The sequence below is a fragment of the Vulpes vulpes genome, chromosome 10, assembly GCF_048418805.1.
Source record: "Vulpes vulpes isolate BD-2025 chromosome 10, VulVul3, whole genome shotgun sequence".
Lineage (NCBI taxonomy): Eukaryota > Metazoa > Chordata > Mammalia > Carnivora > Canidae > Vulpes > Vulpes vulpes.
In genome coordinates this window covers 28727736-28751047 of record NC_132789.1, presented here as the reverse complement: position 1 = coordinate 28751047, position 23312 = coordinate 28727736, and the positions used below count along the sequence as shown (strand labels likewise).

The 23312-nt window shown below is 48.9% G+C and overlaps 1 protein-coding gene across 6 annotated transcripts in view; it reads left to right on the top strand.

Moving 5' to 3' along the window:
- The window catches only part of CABIN1 (calcineurin binding protein 1), a 152712-nt gene that overhangs the window by 18571 nt on the left and 110829 nt on the right, over positions 1–23312 (top strand). For all 6 annotated transcript variants that reach the window (XM_025982684.2, XM_025982682.2, XM_072723349.1 and 3 more), the window contains exons 6-16: positions 325–505; positions 5158–5287; positions 6721–6870; positions 9550–9836; positions 11081–11249; positions 13949–14085; positions 14812–15029; positions 16308–16386; positions 17194–17381; positions 18265–18417; positions 19473–19667. In XM_025982684.2, the coding sequence (XP_025838469.1) occupies positions 325–505; positions 5158–5287; positions 6721–6870; positions 9550–9836; positions 11081–11249; positions 13949–14085; positions 14812–15029; positions 16308–16386; positions 17194–17381; positions 18265–18417; positions 19473–19667 (1887 nt within the window). The remainder of the gene's footprint in view (positions 1–324; positions 506–5157; positions 5288–6720; positions 6871–9549; positions 9837–11080; positions 11250–13948; positions 14086–14811; positions 15030–16307; positions 16387–17193; positions 17382–18264; positions 18418–19472; positions 19668–23312) is intronic.

The window sequence follows — 23312 nt, the reverse complement described above, 5'->3', positions numbered from 1 at the left end:
GATCCCATAATCTTTCTAGAATCCCACAACTTAAAATTAAATAAAAAATTTAAATACCACAAAAATATTCCACACATCCCATTTTCTTTTAATGGTACTTTCACTTCCTTTATCTATCAAATATGTAAGGAATACAGATGTTCAGAATAATAAATTATGTCAAAAAGATGTTCTGAATTTGATAAATTGGTTCATGTAACTTATGTTTGCCATTTTTCTGGGTGGTTTGAGTGGCTGGGTTGATGCTTTGCCCTTTTACCATGGATGCTGGCTCAGCAAGAGAGCCAGCTGACTGAGCTCATGTGTCCTCTGTGCTGCTTCCAGGCAGTCATGCTGGACTCCACAGATGTCAACCTCTGGTACAAAATTGGACATGTCGCCCTGAGGCTCATCCGGGTCCCCCTGGCTCGCCATGCTTTTGAGGAAGGCCTGCGGTGCAATCCTGACCACTGGCCCTGCTTGGACAACCTCATCACTGTCTTGTACACCCTCAGCGATTACACAAGTGAGTCAGGTTTGATGGCTCTCTCCCATGTGCTGTGTTTTGGGGACAGAGGAGGGAGGGCATCTTGGGTAAGTTGAAGACCAGGTTAACACTGAAGGGCTTTCTGCCCAACTGTTGGGAAGGGAGATGACTTTGCATTTCTGCTTTATTGCACGTGTCTTTCTCACTCAATTGAGATTTCTTGACTGCATTATAGTGATAGGTAGCATGTTCTCTGAGTGGTTTTTCCCTTTGCTTATCTCATTTTCTCCCTGCATTGTCCTATTCTGTGCCAGCCAATTTCTATAACTCGCTGACAGATGACCTAGCAGCTTCAGCTTGACTCCTGGTGTTGGGAACCTCACTACCTCTTTTTTTTTTTTTTTAAAGGATTTTATTTATTTATGAGAGGCACAGAGAGAGAGAGAGAGAGAGGCAGAGACATAGGCAGAAGGAGAAGCAGGCTCCCCACAAGGAGCCCGATGTGGGACTTGATCCTGGATCCCGGGATCACGCCCTGAGCCAAAGGCATACACTCAATCGCTGAGCCATCCAAGCGTCCCTGGAAACCTCACTACCTCTTAAGGCAGTCCGTTCCTTTGTAGAGCAGCAAGGCTACTTCTGCTAGATGAAGCCCTATCTGCCCTCCAATTGCTTAAGCACCAGCCTTGCGGTCTGCTCTGCAGAGAAAACCTTTGTTCCTTGCATGGGCTGGTCCTGAGGCATGCACTGATGAGGTGTTCTAGGAGTCAGCCTCTTCTGGGTGTCCTCTGAGGCTAGGGTAGAAGGAGGCTTTTCAGGAGTACTGGGAGCAGTGCTGAGCGCAATGGGAGCCCAGGGCTCTGTGAGCTGACTCTATGCTGCAGGCTGGTCTGGTGTGTGAAGGTGCTCCATACCTGCTTGGGCCGCATTACTCTTTAGGACAGACATACCAGTGAGCACTTGATACCGCTTTCAAGGTTTAGGCCTGGAAGACTGGCGAAGACTTTTTCCTTCCCTTTTTTTATTATTTATTTGTTTGTTTAAAGATTTTATTTATTTATTCATGAGAGACACAGAGAGAGGCAGAGACACAGGCAGAGGGAGGAGAAACAGGCTCCGTGCAGGGAGCCTGATGTGGGACTTGATCCTGGGACTCCAGGATCATGCCCTGGGCTGAAGGCAGATGCTCAGCCGCTGAGCACCCAGGAGTCTCTCCTTCCCTTTTATAAAGACAAATAGTGCGAAGCATTTTGAGAGACACTATGCCCTGCTCACCCTTCCCCACCTCCAGTTCTCCACAACTACTTTTTAAATCTCATTAACTGAGGTAACACACACACACACACACACACACACATACACACAGTAAAGTGAATAATATTTATATGTGAAATATGTGAAGTTGCAGAACATTTCTAGAGCCCCAGAAGGCACTCTGCTTTGGGTCCCATCCTGGTTATTACCACCCTGGAGGTGATCTTGATTTCTCCCTTTTGTCACCAGAGATGAGCTCTGCTTCTTGTTGAGGCTCCTCTAGGTGGCATCAGTTGGCGATGTATACTCTTCTCAGCCTGGCTCCCTCAGCTGTGGTTTTCCTGTCCATGAATGCACCCAGGCAATCCCTGGGATCTCTATTTTGTGTTGTCTGTTATGTGTGTCTACACAATTTGACCATTCTGTGCTTGCAGATTGGGTCATTTCCAGAGTTGAGTTCTTGCATAACACTGCTGTGAATGTTCTTGTGTATGTCCTCCACTGGACATAGCACTTGTTCTGGAGTGCTTACCCTGGTTTTCACACTCACCAGCAGAAATGTGATAGTGCTTGTGAGGTGCCCTTTGGACTCCCACAGCTTTTCCTCCCGAGTGGTGTTTAGACTCCTCTCGGGGAACTTTTCCGACAGTTTGGGTGCCACTTGAGGTGGAGAGTCTTATGTCCTGCCTTCCTTTCCCCAGCTACCTGGTTTAGTTCTTTGCACCCCTCTCCCATGATAGAAGTTGTGCTTGGTAAACTTAAGTCCTTGGGGGAAAACAGGCCTGAGGGACTGAACGCTGCTCTATCTGGGAGAACCCTGACACTTACTTACTTACTTACTTACTTACTTATTTATTTATTTATTTATTTATTTATTTATATTTTTAAATTTATTAGAGAGAGAGAGAATGACATAAGCAGAGAGAGCAGGCTCCCTAGTAAGCAGAGAGCTGAACATGGGGCTTGATCCCAGGACCCTGGGATTATCCCCTGAGCTGAAGGCAGACATTTAACTGACTGACTGAGTCACCTAGGTGCCCCGTGACACTCATTTATTGATTTCAGTACGTGTGTGTGTTTGTGTGTGTGTGTGTGTATGTTTAACTAGACTCACACCCAGTGTGGAGCCCAACTTGAGGCTTGAATTCACAACTGAGATCAAGACCTGAGCCAAAATCAAGAATCAGACACTTAATGACAGCCACATAGGCACCCCAGACCTGACACTCATTTATACTCCAAAGTAGGGATGCCTAGGTGGCTCAGTGGTTGAGGGTCTGCCTTCAGCTCAGGGTGTAATCCCGGAGTTCTGGGATCCAGTCCCACATTGGGCCCCACAGGGAGCCTGCTTTGCCCTCTGCCCATGTCTCTACCTTTCCCTCTGTGTCTCTCATGAATAAATAAATTAAATCTTAAAAAAACAAAACAAGACTCCAAAGTAAAAGCAGCATGCTAAATTGACTCCCAGTGGCATTTATCCACTTGAGATGAGTAGGCAGGGTGCTTGGGACTTCTGAGGCCTTCCTTCTGTTGGAGTGTTGGTATAGTACAGCTAGTGTGGTGAGCTTTACTGCATCCAAAACACTTGCTGAGAGCCAGCATCATCAAATGCTCAAGGCCTCCTGGTTTTTTCTCTGGGTGTCTCTGATGGCCACTCTCATGTCCCACTGTGGTACTAGAGAAACTGTGTTCTTGTTTGTGTGGAGCAGGAACTCTGGGCCATCTATGCAGATATTCAGTCAGCAGCTTGCTGGGCTGTGCTGGGAGCACCCAGTCCCTTCCTGTTCACAGGTTGAATAGCCTTCGTGTGCCTTGCTGGGGGCAGTGTTGGTACCTGTGGAGCTTTGGGACCAGGCTCTGCTCTCTCCTTCCATGGTACTTTAGGACACCATTCTTTTTGTCTCTCAAGGCCTCCATGCCTACATCTCTACTTTTCCTTCCTCCTCACCCCTGGCTCCTTTGGTTATTCTTTTTTTTTTTTTTTTAATATTTTTTAAAAAAAGATTTTATTCATTTATTCATGATAGACATATAAAGAGAGAGAGAGAGAGAGAGAGGCAGAGACACAGGTAGAGGGAGAAGCAGGATCTCTGCAGGGAGCCCGATGCGAGACTTGATCCGGGGACCTCAGGATCATGCCCCGAGCCAAAGGCAGACGCCCAACCACTGAGCCACCCAGATTCCCTGTCTGGTTATTCTTTTTTTTTTTTTTTTTAATTTTTATTTATTTATGATAGAGAGAGAGAGAGAGAGAGAGGCAGAGGGAGAAGCAGGCTCCATGCACCGGGAGCCTGATGTGGGACTCGATCCCGGGTCTCCAGGATCGCGCCCTGGGCTAAAGGCAGGCGCCAAACCACTGCGCCACCCAGGGATCCCCCCTGTCTGGTTATTCTTGATAAAAGTAGCTGCAGTCTGTTTACACTCAGACTGCGAAGCTGAACAGGACACACTAGTGTTCCCAGTGCCCAGTCAGAGCAGAGCTGATGCTTGGCTCTACTGTATTGTTTCCCTGTGTGCTTATAGGTTAGTCCTGGTGGCACCGGGCCTGCTGGGGACTTATAGCAGTCATGTCTATCAGAGGCTGTTCCCATTTATAAATGCCAAAGGCTTTCCTAATTTCACATTGCAGCTCTGCTTTGTGACTCCTTGCTATCCCATTTTTTTTTCTGTGTTGCTTTGCCTATTACTGTCTACACTCCTAGAATTCCTGGAGAAGGCATAGGTTTTCCAGATCATTGATTTGAAAAGGCTCGTTGACGTAAATGATGTACATGTCTTTAATTGTAGGCAATAATTTTTTTCTGATAAGAACAGTTTACGAAAAAGAAAAAGAGAAGGAGGAAAATTAGAAAATGCAAATAAGCAAAAGGAGCAGAAACCGGTTTTATGTGTACAAATGGAGTAATACTATGTGGCCTATTTGGTTTCTTATCTTTTCCCTATGCCATCTTGTGGCCTTCCTTTTGGTCAGTGAGCACACCTCTGAACCATTTATACAGTGGCTCCTCAGCAACCCAGTGTGTGGACTGGGAAGCTTTCCTTAACCTGGCTCCCTTGGTGGGACACTCAGTGCTTTTCTGATTTTTTGAAGGCTCTTTTCCAGTTAACCATTAGCTAATCACTGTGAGCCTGAAGATTTTTGCAGCAATTCCTAGAAGTGGGTTGTTGGGCCAAGAGTCTGTCTGTGCGTAATACCTGTGGCTCTCCAGAAAGGTCATACAGTCTGTCCTCGCCCAGCAGCGTTTGGGTTTGCTTCATCTGCTGTGGGTAGTACTATTTGCAGGATCTTTCCTGATCGAATCAGGTAAAGTGGTATCTTGTTATTGTTTGCCATCATATCTTTGATTTCATAGTAGGGATGTTTTCTTGGTGTTACCTGGTAAGGCCAGAGGTTTGGGGTGCACACTCAGAAATCATATTGTTTCTTTCCTTGCCAGCATGTCTGTATTTCATCTGCAAAGCTTTAGAGAAGGACTGCCGGTACAGCAAAGGACTGGTTCTCAAGGAAAAGATCTTTGAAGAACAGCCTTGTCTCCGGAAGGACTCCCTCCGAATGTTCCTTAAATGGTGGGTCCTACTTCCTGTGCTGGTTCTGCATTGCCTCTCTCCCACAACAGTGTGTGCTTGGTGGATATCAGGAGGCATGTGCACCTCCTTCCCTCAGGTCCTGATCTTCTGGCAGTTGGGCCCCAGTACTTCATCCCCCACTGTACCCCTCACCTGGTTTTGCCTATTACTCACCTGTGTGCCTCATCATGGCGGTGCCTCCTTGGCTCTCTGCTGCCCACCTTTCCCACTGCCCTGCCAGTTCTTGGCATTTACCAGCTCTCCTCTGGGTGTTTGTGGTAGCCTACTGTCTACCTTGTCTCCTCGCCACCCACCATTTCCCTTTTCAGGGCTTTGCTCCCATGCTTCCCAAGTTCAGTGTCCCAGATATGACCTTGACACCCCTGCCTTGCCTCTAGGACAAAGCTTATGTTCAAAGCGTCACCTAGAAGATCCTTTATAATCTGTCCCCCTTAGTTCTTCTCCTTGCTCCTATGTCTCCCTCCGCCAGGAGAAGACTGCCCTAGGTCCTTGACAAATTCCAGACTTGGCCTCATTGTGTACTGTCCTATCCCTGTGCCCTGGAAGGCCTGAGAACACTGGAAGGCTATCTTCCCACCTCTCTACCCCTTGAGCCATTGCTCCTTCTTCATATTCCAGCTCTCAGGTCACCTCTGGGCAGCTTTCCAAACTCTGACTGTCTCCCTCCCTCCACCTTCCAAATGAACCAACTCTTCTATCCCCTGGTCCTTGGCCCCTGGAACTCAGCTGGTGAGGAGTTAGTGGTTATTTATCTTCATGTCTATCCCTCGTAAGACTGTATTTCTTGTTCAGATCTGTCCTGATGGTACTATCTTAAGAGAGATTAGATGGAAAAATAAATCTATAACCTTGTGGCTTGTGGTAGACCCTGCTCAGAGACATCAGCACAGCCTGGGGAAGGAGGGCAGGTATTACTGTGCCACCTCAGGTGGATGTGTTTCTGTGTGAGGGCACCTGAGGCCTCAAAGGGCACCTGAGGCCTCAAAGCCCCTATCCTTTCTGTAGTTTGGCTACAGCAGGGAGTTTGGTGAGCCTAGGTAGTCTGATGACTTTTTGGGCTGGGCAGGATGCGGAAGTTATATTTTTTAAAAGTTCTCTGTAAATAATTGAGAGCAAGTTTTTATTTTTCTGCGGCTTTCTGACATTACCGTGATCTTGTTAATACATATGAAAAACATTTGCTCAGTTTTGAATTGTAGAGGGAACAAAGGATATTAGTCACTTCTATTGTATATGGGTATTAAGAATGCTAATTACTGCCCTTAGAGGCCAGACTCAAGGGGTTATTTTATTTGTAGGAAGAATTAATACAGATTAAAGGGTATTAACTTAACTGCATCCCTGTCTGTAAAATTTCAGCCTTGGCCCTAGTTTGTAACAATGTAATTTCTCTCTGTCCTACACGCTTTTAGTGACATGTCAATCCACGATGTGTCGGTGAGTGCAGCTGAGACGCAGGCTATTGTAGAGGAGGCCCTGGGGCTGCGGAAGAAGAGGCAAGCGCTGACTGTGCGAGAGAAGGAGCCAGACCTCAAGCTGGTGCAGCCCATCCCCTTCTTCACGTAGGTTGTCTAGGTCTCTGGGGTTGCTGGGTCAGCCTGTAGGCCTCGTTAGGAGGGAGAGACCCTGAGGCCTGCCCCTGGGCTGATGGTGTGAGTGGGAGCTGGATGCATGTTGGACAGACACCTACGGGTGTGCACTTGTTGACTGCAAAGAAGCAGGCCAGGTGTCTCCCAAGTATACCCAGTCGAAGTCTCTCTTTGCTCTTGGCATTCTTGATGCCAGCCACCTGCCACATCCCTCCAAGCCCCCTCTCAGTCTGCCCTTCCCAGTGAGGGAAAGGAAACTAATATTTGCTGAGCGCTGGACAGGAAACTGGGTTCAGAGCAGTCAGCTGGGTCAGGAGCCCTGGGCTCCCTAGATGAGACGTTTGTCAGTTTGGGAAGGGCCGTGAGTGCCTCCTTGTTACAGGGAAGGAGGGGAAGGCCTGAGAACACTGGAGAGGGCTGGAGAGGATCCTGGTTATGTGACTGGAGAAGCCATCAAGGCTGTCCTCATGCAGGGTGAAGGCCAAATGGAAGCATGAGGGAGATGGGCTCAGCTGGAGGAAGCATTGCTTGGGAGTGAAGTCTGGGATTGATTGCATTACTAGAGGAAGAGTGCAGAGAGTCTCTCTCTGAGACAGAAAAGGTGGGGCTTTTAAAATAACCATAGTCTATCGTAGGGCTCAGCACATTTCTCTTGCAAAGGACCAGATGGTAAAAGCTTTAGGCTTTGTGGGCCAGGAACCATCTCAGTTGTGTATTCTCCTCAGTTGTATATTCTCCTGGGTGTGTGTGTGTGTGTGTAACAACCCTTTAGCTGGCTCTTAGATTATGGGCTGTACAAAACAGGCTCTTGGTCATGGTTTGCCACCCTTGGTTTATTCTGTGCCCACTAGAAAAGGTATGAATAAATGAAATTGGGTACTTAAGGCATTAGACATAACCCAGCTGTGAGCAAATTCTTCCTCGTGTGCATGTAGCCCTTACTGAAGACAGGGAAAGAATAGGTAAGAGATCATCCTTTCCAGTCCCAGGAGCCTCCATTTGGTTAGATTCTGGATTTTAGAGCACCTTCATTTCCATCCAGTCTGCAGTACTTACTGGATGCTGGCTCTATGCCAGGCACTGTGCCCTGTGCTGGGGATTCGGCATGGTGGGCCCAGTTCTTCTCTGCGGTGATCTGAGGGGTAGTCAGTCACCCAGGACAAAAGGCACATGCTCCAAACAGATGAGCCCTTTGATGAGAGGAGCACAGCACCTTGGGGGGAGCTCATAATGGGGTCTGCATTGCTTTAGGGGTCAGGGAAGGCTTAGGTGGTGGAGCTAGAGTCTGACAGAGGAGTGGCATTGACCAGAGAGGCTGGGATGTGGGTGAAGGCCTTTTTTTTGGTCAGAGAGAAGCTTATGCAAAGGTCCTGTGGTATGCAGGAGTATGATTTTGTTTGGCAGAACTGAAAGAAAGCTAGCATGGTGGGAGTATAGAGGTTGGGGGTGGGGATGTGAGATGGGCTGGGTCAGTTGACTGGGTCAGGCCATGCAGCACCATGTAGCTGAGGGTGTAGTTTTTAGCCTGAGCGCTTGGGAAGCCATTGAGAGAGGGGTGGATGGATCTATCATGCCATACCGTATCATACTGTAGCACAACATATAACATGAGATAAAACATGAAACAAGAGACATTCTACAACATAACACACTACACCACAATAAAATGCACATGTGACACAACATATCATGGCATATGACATAGCACATGATAAAACACTCAGTGGTCTTGGTGTGTGGGGACTCACTGATATGACCCCATTATCACTGAGATGTGCTCCCAAGAGGCTCTGCCTAAGGGCCCATTCAGCCCCTTTATTATTTTTTTAATTTTTAAATATTTTATTTATTTGTTTAACAGAGAGAGAGAGAGAACACACAAGCAGGGGGTGCAGGAGAAGGAGAAACAGACTCCTCGCTGAGCAGGGCGCCCAAGGCAGAGCTCCATCCCAGGACACTGTGATTGTGACCTGAGCCAAAGGCAGATGCTTCACTGACTGAGCCACCCAGGGACCCTTTAGACCATTCAGCTCCTTTAGCCCACATCCCAGCCCGGCCCTCTCCCCTACCTCACCTGCCAAAAAGGAGGATTAGTGGCCTCAGAGAGATGCTGTAGGTGATTTAAAAATTGGGCTTTGTAGGGAAGGAGCTTTTTTTTTTTTTAATTTTATTTATTTATTCTTGAGAGACACACACACACACACAGAGGCAGAGATACAGGCAGAGGGAGAAGCAGGCTCCATGCAAGGAGCCCGATGTGGGACTCGTTCCTGGTCTCCAGGATCACGCCCCAGGGCTAAAGCCAGCACTAAACCACTGAGCCACCAGGGCTGCCCTGGAAAGGAGCTTTAGAAGTGAGTCAGTGGTTCTCATGCCTTCCTGGTGGAGTCTGAAGGTGCCTGACATTGGGGTGGCCGGGTGAGGGGAGGAGGATGCTTGGTCCAGCTACCACTTGGTCTGCTCCACCTCAGTGGTGTTAGACTGAGGAGTTTGTCCCCAACAACGATGCCAAAATCATGAGCTCTCCCGCCTGCTATCATGGAGATGGCAGCCCCGGGGCTCGGTCTACTGCCTCTCCACAGGCCTGCTGGCCCTGTGGTTGGAGCGCCCAATGCTGGGTGCAGACCAGGGGCAATTACCCTCTCCTTGCAGCTGGAAGTGCCTTGGAGAGAGTTTGCTGGCCATGTACAACCACCTCACCACCTGTGAGCCCTTGCGGCCCAGCCTTGGCAAGAGGATTGACCTCTCCGACTACCAGGACCCCAGCCAGCCTCTGGTGTCTTCTGTGGTGGTGGCACCTGTCAGCGTGATCCAGCCAAGCCCCGTCACTGCCAACCCGGCTGTGGCAGTTGCAGAACCTGTGCTCTCCTTTGCCCCTGTGGCTGCAGCCAGTTTCCCTCTGCACAGTCCCAGCCTGCTGGAGACTGGCGTCCCTGCAGGTGAGGATGCCTCCTGGGGTCAGCTTTTGGGGAGGCCCCATTTGCTGGACTGGGGTGAGTTTTGGGGTCCCTGGCCTCTCCAGAAGGATGGGTCTCGCTGATGCTTTTGGCCTGAGGTTAAGTGGGAGCACCTCAGCCCTGCAGGTGGGGAGGCCTAGCCAACTCATAGGCAGTGGCTGGTCAGGGGCCGCCTCAGCGGTGAGGCACCCCGAGGGAAGGGGTTGGAGCTCAGGAATGCAGCTTCTTGGGATTGCTAAAGTCCTGGGTGGTCAGTCCTGGTTTAAGGGTTGCTCTTCTCGCTTGTGACACATGGGGCAGCGGGGCCCTCTGCTGGTTCTGCTCTGCTGCCTGCCATGTGCCATAGCCCCAGGCCCTGCCGTGAATGGACATGGAGTTTTTTGACCTTAAAAAGTCAGCAAAGTTACCACTGTATGTGGTAGTATATTTTTTAATGGTTTTATTGATTTTTATTTTCAATGAAGTTGTAAAAAGATTTCAGACAGGGCAGCCCAGGTGGCTCAGCGGTTTAGCTCCACCTTCAGCCCAGGGCGTGATCCTGGAGACCAGGGATTGAGTCCCACGTCAGGCTCCCTGCATGGAGCCTGCTTCTCCCTCTGTGTCTCTGCCTCTCTCTGTCTCCTGTGTTTCTCATGAATAAATAAGTAAAATATTAAAAAAAAAAAAAGATTTCAGACAAAAGGTCCCAAGCCTTTTCTTGATTTCTGTGTCCCAGAAAGAAAGGATATCTGGCAGTTAAACTTCTGAATGAACATGTATGTGGTGGTTCTAACTTTTTTTGCTTAATCATACATGCACTCCTTTGCTGTCTGTATACTTTCATGTCCTGTCATTGGGTACTCAGAAGGTCCTGTGTGGTGGGTAGAGTCCGTGTCGCCACCACATGCTCTGTCCTGTCCCAAGTACATGCACGAAGGTGCCAGGGGCTCTCCCAGCCAGCCAGTGGGAAGGGCAGGGGCCGGGAATGTTTGAGACCCTCCTGTGCTATAGCTGTGCAGCATAATCTTCAGATCGGGCTCGTGCATTTTGTGTTCAAACAAAGTGTGAGTTAACTGTTTTGACTTTGAAATGAACTTAGGAATTAAAAGATGGGAGGTTTCTTGAGTGTCAGAGATAAAGGTAAAACACACTGATAGAGTTAGAAAATTAGGGGCACTAATGTGCCTGTGTGGTGCATTTTCTTACCCCTGTCCCTTGTAAGATTTCAGTTTGTACTCTTTGTGAAGGTGATGTTTCTGGGGGAGATAAATCCAAGAAAGGAGTAAAGCGGAAGAAGATTGCCGAAGAGAGTGGAGAGACAGCGAAGCGACGGTCTGCCCGTGTCCGGAACACTAAGTGCAAGAAAGAAGAGAAGGTTGACTTCCAGGAGCTTCTGATGAAGTTCTTGCCGTCCAGGTACTGTGCACACTTTTTCTCACTTGTGACAACAAGCAAACCTCCAAACCTCCAGCCGATACCACTGATTAAGTTTCTCTTTCCATCAACTCCCACTCCTCTGGGCACCCCTTTTGTTTTCCTATAACGTCTGTGCCAATGGCCAAAGCACAGATCTCACTGGATTGGGATCATGGGTTTTTCTCACTTATCTTCCCTCTGAACTTCTGAAAGCAGGAACCATGACTTATACATCTTTCAGAGGACCAGATACTCCCTGGGCCCTCAGGAGATGGATGGATCACAGAGCTAGAGGCCACTCACTCATGTCTTCATGCACACACAGACATCCACTTGCTGTGAGGCCTAGGGCTGCTGCTGCTTGGTTGCAGACTCTGGGGAACCCCACAGAAGGGAACACCCATTCTCTTTTCAGGAAGAGTGTACGTGCTTTGTTTCTCTAGGCTCAGTAGGATTCCCTTGAATTCTGAGAAGGAGGAAGATAGGCTTGTAAATCCTCCCTTGCTTTCACCACATCTTAGTGTTCTCAGAGAAGCTTTATGAGAGAAGGGTCCAGGTTGCTCCTAACTGGAAGGGGCCTGGGCCCTCATGCTTGTTACGTCAGTTTTCGCTAGCCCTCCTGCTTTTTGTCCTTGCTTCCCCAGCTCCCCAGAGGTCTAAGGCCCTCGATTCCTGAGCTATCCTGGCCACCATTGTTTATGGAGCCCCAGTGCTTGGCTCCTCACCTGCCTCCTCCCTTGCCCTTAGCTGAGTGGAGAGTGCAGTTCTGTTTCTGCTGCTTCATCATCTTGCTGCCATCTGACATTTGGTGGACACATTTCTTGTCTACTGGGGCTTCCTCTCCTATCCCCTGTAGCTTTTTATCCCTTCACAGTTACTGGAGTGTAGTTTGGGAGGTAACCATGTGTGTTCAGTATGTGTCTTTAACTAGGAGTCTTTATTTTTTAAAGATTTATTTATTTATTCAGAGAGGGGGGGGGGGCAGAGACACAAGGCAGAGGGAGAAGCGGGCCCCAGGCAAGGAGCCCAATGTGGGATTCGATCCTGGGCCTCCAGGACCATGCCCTGGGCTGCGGCGGCGCTAAACCGCTGCGCCACCCGGGCTGCCCTTTAACTAGGAGTCTTTAGCTGGTGGTTTGGCCTGTGATTTATTTTTAGGGGTGACAACATTCATGTGCAGGAGAAGGAGTCAGAAGCTTCAGATGGATTATGAGTCCATTTTACAGCAAGATTCTGAATTTTCCTCATTTGTTGCCTTTCTTTCTGGGGTGAAAGTGAAGCACTAAGAAGTCAAGGTTGTTCTCTGTAAGTGGAGGATGTGGTTGGTTCTCCCTGATAAATTCCTCCTCTGGGTTAGTGCCAGGAGCAGGTCTCCCTTCAGGAGAGCTGCAGGATAGAGCAGTGGTTGATGATGCCAAGGGGTCTGAGTGACCCATTTTTCCATCTTCCCCTCAGTCCTGCTTAAAGGGTCATACCCTCTTTTTTTTTTCCTAAGTTTTTTTAAATTAGAGAATGAGCGAGAGAGCACAAGTAGGGGGAGTGGCGTAGGAGAGAGAGAAGCAGACTCCCCTCTGAGGAGAGAGCCTGACATGGGGCTCAATCCCAGGACCCTGTGATCATGCCTGAGCCGAAGGCAGACACTTACTGAGCCACCCAGGCACCCATAAAATTTTTTAAAAATTAATCTCTACACCCCACGTAGTGCTTGAATTTACAGCCCTGAGATCAAGAGTTGCATGTTCTACCTACTGAGCCAGCCAGGCGCCCCTTTTGGCTTCTTTATGTGGAATGTCTTTTGCCTTCTTTATCTTTAATTGTTGGTTTTCATGTCTGCTTCTTTGAACAGCCAGGCAGGAGCAATGTGAGAGCTTGCCCAGAGTAGCCACCCTGGGGGGGCTGTGTGTAGTAAATGAAGCCATTGAAGAGTGCCCTGTTCTATGTGTTTATGCTGCAGGGCTTCTTGGTTGAGGGGAATCTACAGGATGGCCAAAATATGGTCCTTGAGAGGTGCTGAAAGAATGGTGCTCTCCAGACCCCAGGCTTTGTGGGGAGCCACGGAGCCATGGACGGCCCAAGCTCAGAAGGGCCTTCTGTGCCCCCATACTCCACTCACCCCCTTTCCCCTTGCTTGCTGGGCTTCCCTCAGGTCTTAGAACGTACCTGGTGCTCTTCTGGCCTGCGCCTCTCCACCTGCCCCTGTCTGTGCTCCTTCTTTGCATGACCAGCCCCTTCTCCACCATTATCAGCATGGACATTATCCCCTCTGAGAGACCTTCCTGACTCAGCTCTCTAAAGTTGGTCTCCTGTAACCCTCTGTCTTAAGCACTCTGTGGTGCTTGGTCCTTATTTGGGCTCTTTGTTTTTTGTTTCTGTTTATTGCCTTCACTCTCATTTAGAAGGTAAGTTTACTGTGGGCAGGGTTTGCCACACTAACAGCTGAATTCCAGTGCCTGGCACATGCTCAGTAACCAACAATCCTGTTGGTGGAATGAATGAATGAGTGAGGGTCTAGACTAGATGCCAGCTTACAAAGGCGTAGAAAGAGGCAGAGCCTCCCAGAGGCCTGGATTCTGGACTCTTCCCTCCATTCACTGATTGGCATCTTTTTCTGTCTTTTCATTTCTCTAATTGGAAGAATTCAAGTGCTTATGTCAGGATATGTTGGTGTGGCTTTTGTGATTTTGGTGTGTTCCACGCAGGCTAAGAAAGCTGGACCCGGAGGAGGAAGATGACCCCTTTAATACCTATGAAGTCCAGTCAGAAGCCAAACTGCAAAGCTTCCCAAGCATTGGGCCTCACCGACTATCATACGACTCAGCTACATTCATGGAATCTGGTAGGAATTGAGCAACTTGATCATTCACTGTTGAGAATTCTTCCTCCCATTTTTTTTCCCCTAAAGATTTTATTTATTTATTCATGAGAGATACACACAGAGAGAGGCAGAGACACAGGCAGAGGGAGAAGCAGGCTCCATGCAGGAAGCCCGATGTGGGACTTGATCCTGGAACCCCAGGATCACTCCCTGAGTCAAAGGCAGATGCTCAACCACTGAGCCACCAGGCATCCCTCTTCCTCCCATTATCCTATAGCCTCCTTAGGTTTTGTTCTGGGAGAATGGTTCTGGGATGATATTTAAAGCATTATCAGAGGTTTGCCTGAAGTTATCTTGGGCCTGAGCTCTGTGGTCAGCTGGGAGGTCTGCTGAAATGTCTAGGCTCATAATTGACTGGGCTCCCTGAAGGACGTGTGCTTCAGGCCGAAGCCGGGGGCATGGCTTTGCAAGTCAAATGCTCATGACACAGCTGTTGAGTGTGCATCGTGAGGCAGCGCATGCAGGTTGGTCCTTCACTACCCACTTTAAACCTGGAGGTTCAGAGCAGCTTGTTCACAGCCAGTGAGGTAGGGACCCAGCATCCTGGCCTCAGCACTGCCACGTGGGAGGATGTAGGCTCTCTCCTGCCTTTCTGCCTGCCCTGCCCCACACCTGCCTCTTTCTTCCAAAGAACACAGGAGGGCATGGAAAGTCCTTCATTCAAGTTAATTGTTTCTCCCTGGGCAGAGAAGCAGGATGTGCATGCATTCTTGCTGGAGAACCTGACCAACGGGGGCATCCTGGAGCTGATGATGCGCTACCTGAAGGACATGGGCCATAAGTTTCTGCTGAGGTGGCCACCAGGCCTGGCAGAGGTTGTGCTCAGCATCTATCACAGCTGGAGGAGGCACAGCACCAGCCTCCCCAATCCACTGCTGAGGGACTGCAGCAACAAGCACATCAAGGTCAGGTGGGCGGGCAGCCTCGTGAGGGCTGGGACCAGGGAGTGGGGTCATGGACCTTCTGTGGGTATGGAGTTGCTGTCATATTGAGCCTACTTGGCTGCATCCATTTGTGGGCCTGGACCCTGGTGACCGAGTGGAGCTTGTACTTGGAGGTGAGAGTGGCACAGGGCTGTTAGAAGGCTGTTGCCAGATGAGTGACAGTAGTGGGAGTGGGGTGGAAGGTTCTAGAGGTAGAGCTGACAGGATAAGCTACAAGTGGGGTTGAGGGAATGAGACAGTGGGCAGGGCTTCTAGGGCTAGTGGTGTGGTGGTTTACCGAGATGGAGGAGAGTAAGTGGAGAAGGTGCACAAAAGTGAAACATACGGCTCTGTTTAGGTGCCAGAGACTATTACTGATTTTTTTAGTGGGTGAGAAAATAGAAGTGCAGAGGCTAAATAGGTTGGTTGCTTAGGGAAGTGGTGGGGGCCACTGGCAGTAGGGGGTTGACCCATGCTCAGGCCCTCCTCCCCCACCCCTGCTGACTGCACCCCACACTCCAGGCTCCCCCATTCAGTGCTTCCTGAGGTTTAAGGGGACACTGAATACTCTGGTCCCCTTCTCCTGTTACAGGAGGAAGGCTGGATGCCAGGGAGGTTGCACTGGGAGCCTTTAGGGCCCATCTGGATGGTCTTTCTGGCTGGGGCACAGAAGGTAGAAGAGCTCAAGGGAGTTGACTGGTCCTTAGGGCCATGAAAGTCCATGCTCCCTCCACAGGAACACGTCAGGGACTGCATCCTGCCAGCTGCTGCCCATTAGGCCTGCTCCCTCAGGGGCAGTGTGGAGTGGCTGATGGTAGGTGAGGCTTTGGTCTCTCCAGGCAAACCAGGTTGATTATTTCTCAGCTGTATCCACTTGGCAGGCGCCTCCTTATTGCTGGACCTCAGCTTCCTTGTGATTGTGGAGATGATGCCTGACCCAGCCACTTTTAAGGCTTGAGTGCTGTAGTATGGGGGCAGCATCTGGCCTGGCATTTGGCAGGTGACAGAGCTGCCTCTTCCATAGGGCAGTCCCTTAGGACTGAAGACAGGTCTCTGTCTCCTCCCAGGTCTTGTCCCAGTGTAGATCCCTGTGCCTCTTTTTATGTCCTGGCAAGTAGCCACTGATTAGAAAAAGAAAAGTAGGTTGAAGAAAGAATGATATCTTTATCAAAGTAAGTTTTACTTTTATTGCATCCCACACCTCATCCTGTGATGACTCTTTGTGACTCCATTCCTGACCTTCTGGTGCCTGTCTTGCAGGATATGATGCTGATGTCTCTCTCCTGCATGGAGCTCCAGCTAGACCAGTGGCTGCTGACGAAGGGCAGAAGCTCGGCAGGTAAGAGGCATTCTGTTGTCTGTGGCAGGAGTAATTTTCTCAACCCTCAGCATCCAGGAGGAAACGGGAGTGGGGAGCCTGAGTCATGGAATTGAGATTTACATCTGCAGTGGGCACATTTCCTGGGTTGGAGTGTTGGACTAGGGAAAATCCAGGGTCCCAGAGAAATCCTTTGGATGGATCAAGAAGTAGTTAGCTGCAGCTGAGCCCCCAGAGGGAGCCACCTGCTTGGTTTTTTTCTGTTATTTAGGATTGAAGGAAGTAGGATCTCCAATTTCTCAAGTTATAACCTGACACTATGTGTCCCAATAATTTTCCTAGATGATAAGAATCATTCTGATTTTTATTTTTATTTGTTTATTTATTTATTTTTTTAAAGATTTTATTTATTTATTCATGAGAGACACAGAGAGAGAGGCAGAGACACAGGCAGAGGGAGAAGCAGGCTCCATGCAGGGAGCCCGTCGCGGGACTTGATCCCGGGTCTCCGGATCACACCCTGGACTGAAGGTGGCGCTAAACCGCCGAGCCACCCAGGCTGCCCAAGAATCATTCTGATTTTTAAACCACTACTGGTGAACAAAGTTTAGTATGTAAAATGAGGGCCCTTGGGGGTCTCTGCATCTGTCTGATTTATCTGACTTCTCTGATGCTTGCCACTTTAAGGGGCTGTAGGGCTCCATGGGGCTCAGAGCACTCCTGGATACTAAAGCAGGTGTGACGGGGCTAAGGGCTACCTCTAGGGAGCAGAAGGGTGTTTGGAATGTGCACATGAAGTTGACTTGTTCTGGCCTGAATGGTTTTCAGTGTCTCCTCGGAACTGCCCTGCTGGTGTGGTGAATGGCAGGTTTGGGCCTGATTTTCCAGGAACCCACTTCCTGGGTGACCTCCTGCAGCTGTCATTTGCCTCATCCCAGCGGGACCTGTTTGAGGATGGCTGGCTGGAGTTTGTGGTCCGTGTTTATTGGTTGAAGGCTCGGTTCCTCGCACTGCAGGTTGGTTGGTTCTGTGGTTGGCATTCCCTGGCACCCAAAGGGAGGGAAGAGAGCTAGACATAGTGTTAAGGATATGTGTGTATGTGCACCTGTGGCACCTGCTTAGCACTGGGCTCAGGGTGAGGAAGTGGGATGTAGTGGGGAATTTTCAGGTCTCAGATATCTCAGCATGGCCCCAGTCTATACAGCAAATCAGCATGACCACAGAGCTCTGGAAGGGATTTCCTATGCCTCCTGTAGACTTCCTCACTCAGGATTGCCTTGGGGTCTTGAACCCCCTTGCCTTTGTTTTCCTGAGAGAGCCTAAATGAGTGCATAAATGGATGCAGAGCTTTTTAGAAGGAAAAACCACCCGTCTTGTGTGAATTCTCAGAACACTTGCCCTCAGAGCCTGGTCTGGATGGCCAGGGTGGACTGACTGTTATTACTTAGCAACTCACATTGTGGTACCCGGTGCACTGTGGTAGCATGGGTAAAATTGTCATAGTTGGTTCTGGAATTAGGACAGGTCTAGGTTCTAATACTGGCTCTGCTATTTATTTGCTCCTCATCTTGAACAAGACATTCGGCCTTACTCAAGCATCCTCAGTGTCTTCATCAGCAACATAGAGTTAACGATACCTTTCCTTAGAATTGTGGTATGAAGTAATCAAATCATTCATTATTCATTCATTCATTCATTCATTCATTCATTCATTCAACAAATACTTATTGAGCTCCAGCTGTGTGCGAGGCCACCTTTTAGAGGGTATAGCAGTCATTGGACAAAACTGCCCTCCTGGTGCCTGTAGTCTGATGGGATTAGGAGGGTAAGGCGCCTGGCATTGCATGGTGAGTTTCCTTCCTTCTGCCCCTGTCTCTTGACTGCTTTTCCTCTGACCAGGGAGACATGGAGCAGGCCCTGGAAAACTATGACATCTGCACAGAAATGCTTCAGAGCTCCACTACCATCCAGGCTGAGGCAGGGACTGAGCAAAGAGACATCGTCATCCGTCTGCCCAACCTCTATAACGATTCGGTCGTTTCCTTGGAGGAGGTGAGTGGGAGTTATTTAATGGTGTTTTCTTAGTCAAAGATTTATTCTGAGTTGGCCCAGTTAGACCAGGCCTGCTGTGTCCCTGTAGAGCAGGAAAGCAGCCCATGGGTTGAGCAGGGCTCCTTCCTCCCAGGAGAGGCCTGGGAGCGGTAGCTCTGGTGCATGAGGGCACTTTGGACTCGCAGGCACACCCACTGAGGGAAAGTAAGTCCAGGGAGCAGGGATGGCGGGAGGCATTCACTGGCAAGATCTGGAGTGATCATTGCTCAGCTCTCTGGGCCGTGTGCTGGAGCAGCCCCAGCAGCATTAGGGGAAACTGCTGAAGGAGCCTGTAGTGCTGGTCTGGCTATGGGTTGGGTCAGCAGTATGGGGCATGTATACCAGGCTCAGTCTGGTTCTGATCTTGTTCTCATTGTGAAGCCTCAGACTCTGCCACAGTTCCATGGCTGTGACATATCCACATCAGCTGAGTGGCCTTCAGACTCTTGCAGAATTTTTTGGGCAAAGCCAAGTGGAGTGTCCCTGCTTCCTGTGTTCTGAGGGCCACAGCAGAACTCCTATGAGGAGAGGGTTCTGTGGGTCAATGGTGTGTATCAGCCTCTGGCCTAGAGCTCACCCAAGTCCCCAGTGGCCTCTGGTTCCTCAGTTCCAGGAGTCTGGTTCACTGTCCAACTATTTTGGCAGAGAATTTTGTGGAACCTCTCTGCTTCTTGGGTAGTTTTTGTTTTTGCTATTTTTTTTTAAAGGTGTTTAAGTAATCTCTCTACTGAATGTGAAGCTCAAACTCATGACCCCAGGATCAAGAGTCACGTACTCCTCTGATTGTGCCAGCCAGGTGCCCCATTTTTTTCTATGTTTGTTTTAAAGAACTGAATATGCCTTGACCTTAATAGAAGTACTTTTTATACTGCATTAGTTTAATGTAAATGCTGATTGTATTAACAGGGAATCTACTTTCATACTCCTCATCTGGGCCTAGTAAATGCAGACACTGGCCAGATTCAGAGAGGATGTGAGGGGTTTGTCATTGGGCAGCATGTCTGGACCTTTTCCAGATTGATAAGAACCTGAAGTCGCTGGAGCGGTGCCAGTCCCTGGAGGAGATTCAGCGGCTCTACGAGGCTGGTGACTACAAGGCTGTCGTGCATCTTCTTCGCCCCACCTTGTGTACCAGTGGATTTGACCGGGCCAAACACCTGGAGTTTATGACCTCTATTCCAGAGAGGCCCGCCCAGCTGCTGCTGCTGCAGGTGTGTGCTACTGATGGTGCCCCTTGCCCTGACCTCCTACCTTCTTTGCTTGGTTATGGGTTTATTCTCTGGAGGCTTTGAGGTGGCCCTCAAGAACATGCACCTGGAAGAAAAAAAACAGGAGTAAAAAGTGCTAACTGGCACCCAGGAAGATGCTAGTTAGAAGATACAGTCAAGACCAGGGGAAGCAGGAACCTAGGAGTGCAGGTTGTAGGATTCTGTGTAGCTCAAGGTGTGAACCTATACTTGAATTGGAATGTCTGCCTGGCAGATGAGGAAGGAAGAGTAGTCAGGGTGTCACCCATCAATCCACCTATTTGTTCATCTATCTGTCTTATTATATTATCTTTGAGATTAAGTCTTGAGTAGACGTTCAAATGGACAAACTATACAATATAATCAAGATAAATAAATATCCATGAACAATCATATGGTTGAGAGAAAACACTACTGTGGGGTTTGAAGCCATGTGCCTTCTCAGCTCCTCCGTGCCTCCCTTCTTCAGAGAGCTCACTGGGCATCAGAATCTGCTGGGTGCTGGGCAGTTACTCAGTTTCTGTGCATTGGTTCCTCATTTCTAGAATGGAGATGATCGTAGTCCATTCCTCAGAGGCCTGCTACAGGGGTTATATAAATTAGTGTGTCTTGGCACCACGCCTGGCATGTAGCAAGCACTATATGGGTGGGTGCTGGCTCTCACTAGTGCCACCATCTTGTGGAAGCATGGGGTTTGTGATAAACATGATATGTTTAGTGGCATTGGGTGGTCTGGTGTCTTGTCCCTTATAGTTCACACACTAATCACATTGTATTTATTATATATTGGGTCCTTCCCTTCAATTTGGAAAGAGAGCCCAATTTTCTCCCAGGCTTTTTGCTCTAATTATGTCAGACATTTCAATTAACTTTTTTGAACAGTGAAACAGTTAAGAGGTGCAACTATAGGAGCAAATGGAGGCATCTCTATTCTGGTGAAAGGGAAGAAAGAGTTGGTTCTGGGAAGGAAGAGAGGGTGGGAGGGAGGAAGGGAGATGGAGGTTCCAGTTCCTGGCAGAGGAGGGTCAGGCTGGCCCATGCTGAGATAAAGGGCTGAGATATGTCTGACCTCAGTTACCATGGCAGGCTTGTGATTACAGGCTTATGGGGACGGGGTGGGTGGGGGTGGGTGGGATGTGGGGGAGTGGAGGCGTGTCCAGCATGACTGCATATGGGAGGGATGGCTGGGTGTACCAGGGAGGCCATTGGGTGTGGAGAAGAAGGGAGAAGCTAGCCCTCTTCGCCTGTTAAGATGGCTCCAGTGTTCAGTTGTCAGACTGCTCCTGTAGTCCAGAACCCCTAGGTGTGCAGGGTGCTCCACTGATGGGTTGGACAGGCATTGAGCAGTACTTGAGAGAGCTGTGGCGAGGCCTGGGTCAAGTGCTATGGAAGCACCTGGTCTTTATTTTGAGGATAAGGGACCATTGGTTTTTCAATTTCCCATGGGGGGGGGGTATGTTTTTTTATTGATTTGGAGTGCTTTTTATATTTTAAAGATACTAATCTAAAAAAAAATAAATAAAGATACTAATCTTTTTTTATTTATTTTTTCCTAAAGATTTTAATTTATTCATTAGAGACAGAGAGAGGCAGAGACACAGGCAGAGGGAGAAGCAGGCTCCCTACAGGGATCCCAATGTGGGACTCGATCCCGGGATCCCAGGACCATGACCTGAGCCAAAGGCAGATGGGTAACCAACTGTGCCACCCAGGCGACGCCCCCAGTTTGCTTTTAAATTGGCTTTTTTTTTTTTTTTTTTTTTTTTACATATAAGAGTTTTGAATTTTATGTTGTCAAATCTTTTAATATTTTCAAATGTTTGTGATTTTGTTCATTATGCTTAGATAGCCTTTCCAAGATTGGAAGAATATTTATTCACTCATTCCACATACATAGATTGAGCTCTTATAGTGTGCCTGACACTGGACAGGGGAGAGAGGCCCCCTTTGGCAAGACCTATATTTTAGAAGGGAGGCAGATTAGAAGCATGTCAACAAATAGAAAAAAGTGTATTTGCCTTTGTTTTCTTCTAGTGGTGTTAGTTTTGCATTTATCGTGCTTCGTCTAGCTTTTATAGTGTGTCTGTGGAGGGGGTCTGATTTGGAATTCTCTCTAGCAGTATGATGGCTTGCTCTTATTTAGGCAAGCTGCCTTTTATGTTCTTTGATAAAATTGTGTAGTTTTTTTTCTGGTTGAATTGATTCTAAGTTCTTGATACTTTTGGTTGTAGTTTCAAGCAGGATCTTTTTGTTGGTCATTATGTTTTCCGACTGTACATTTCTGGTTTATAGGAACCCTATTGATTTTTGCACATTTATTTTAAATCTAGCCACTTTGCTACATGCCCATTATTTCTGATAGTTTCTGTTTGTTTGGGGTAGGCAATCATGTTGCCCACAGTCAGCAGTAATTTGGTCTCCTCGTTTGTTGGCAGTTATTCTTGTGCTTTTGAGCTCTTTCTAGCGTTGAGCCCTAGGGATTATGTCACATTAGAGCACTGCTGGTGGATCTTGTCTTGTCCCTGACTTTCATGGCAACACTGGCTGCACTTTCAGATCCATAGTCTTTATCCTGTTACAAAATAAGCCCCTGTCCCTTGCATGATTAGTGTTTGATCGGAGGGGTTCAGCTTGGGCCTTCGGGTTCGATGTCTGCACCCTGTAGACTCCTTCATGCCTTGGACCTCCTGCTAAAGAGTACTGGCTTTCTCTAAAGAAACACAGGGTCCATTTTCCTGGCAATTAGGGTTTTTAAATTGGGGGTGGTTTTGATCTGTGTTCAGACATTGTAGCACATCCCAAAGGCAGTTTTGGCCACCCCTCTCTGTGTCACCTCAGGGAGTGGCAGCTGCGCCTGTGTTGTGGAGCTGTTGCCAGGCCTCAGCTGTGGCGAGGTCAGAGCCTAATAGGGCACTGGGCAGCAGGTGCTTCCTGCTGTTCTAACAGGCTGCCTGCCAGATCCGCGAATTCACAGCCAGGCTGAGTTTCCCCACACAGCAGCATGGTGATGAAAGTGGCTGAGACTGAGGTGCTTAAGTGGGTTATGTTCTAGAGCAAAAGGAAAGGGAGCTGCATGGAAAGCGATGGCTCCCTAAGAGGAGATGTTAAAATAGTGTGATATACTGCAAGCTCCTCCACGTGCCAGGGCACGGGGCTGAGCGTGCTCATTCTCTGCTCCTGGTACCTTCTTCCACCTGAGCACCTGGGGCGGATGGGGACGCTTAGAACGATGACCTTAGTGCTGCCTGGCTGGTTGCCTCTGCCGTGGCCTCGATTCAGGCCCTCCTCCACAGAGAGAGTCCCTCCTTAGTAGCCTGCCCTCCCTGCTGAGACCTCTCCAGAGCCATGGCACCAGAGGAGTGCATGACTGGGTGGCCGGGGTCATGGTGGCTCCAGCTGAGAGCTGACAGAGGTAGTGGACTCACTCAGCTTCACCCTCACCCTAGGGGCTTGCCGGCTCTGTGGCCTCATCCGTGTTCCAGCTTTATAAATGAGGAAACTGAGGTGCGGAGGTCAAGCCCCTTTCTGAAAGCCCCCTGGCTGGCACATCCATGCTGTGACTGCCCTCACAGATGCCTCAAGGCCAGTGGAAAGCCTCTTCTTCCCCTT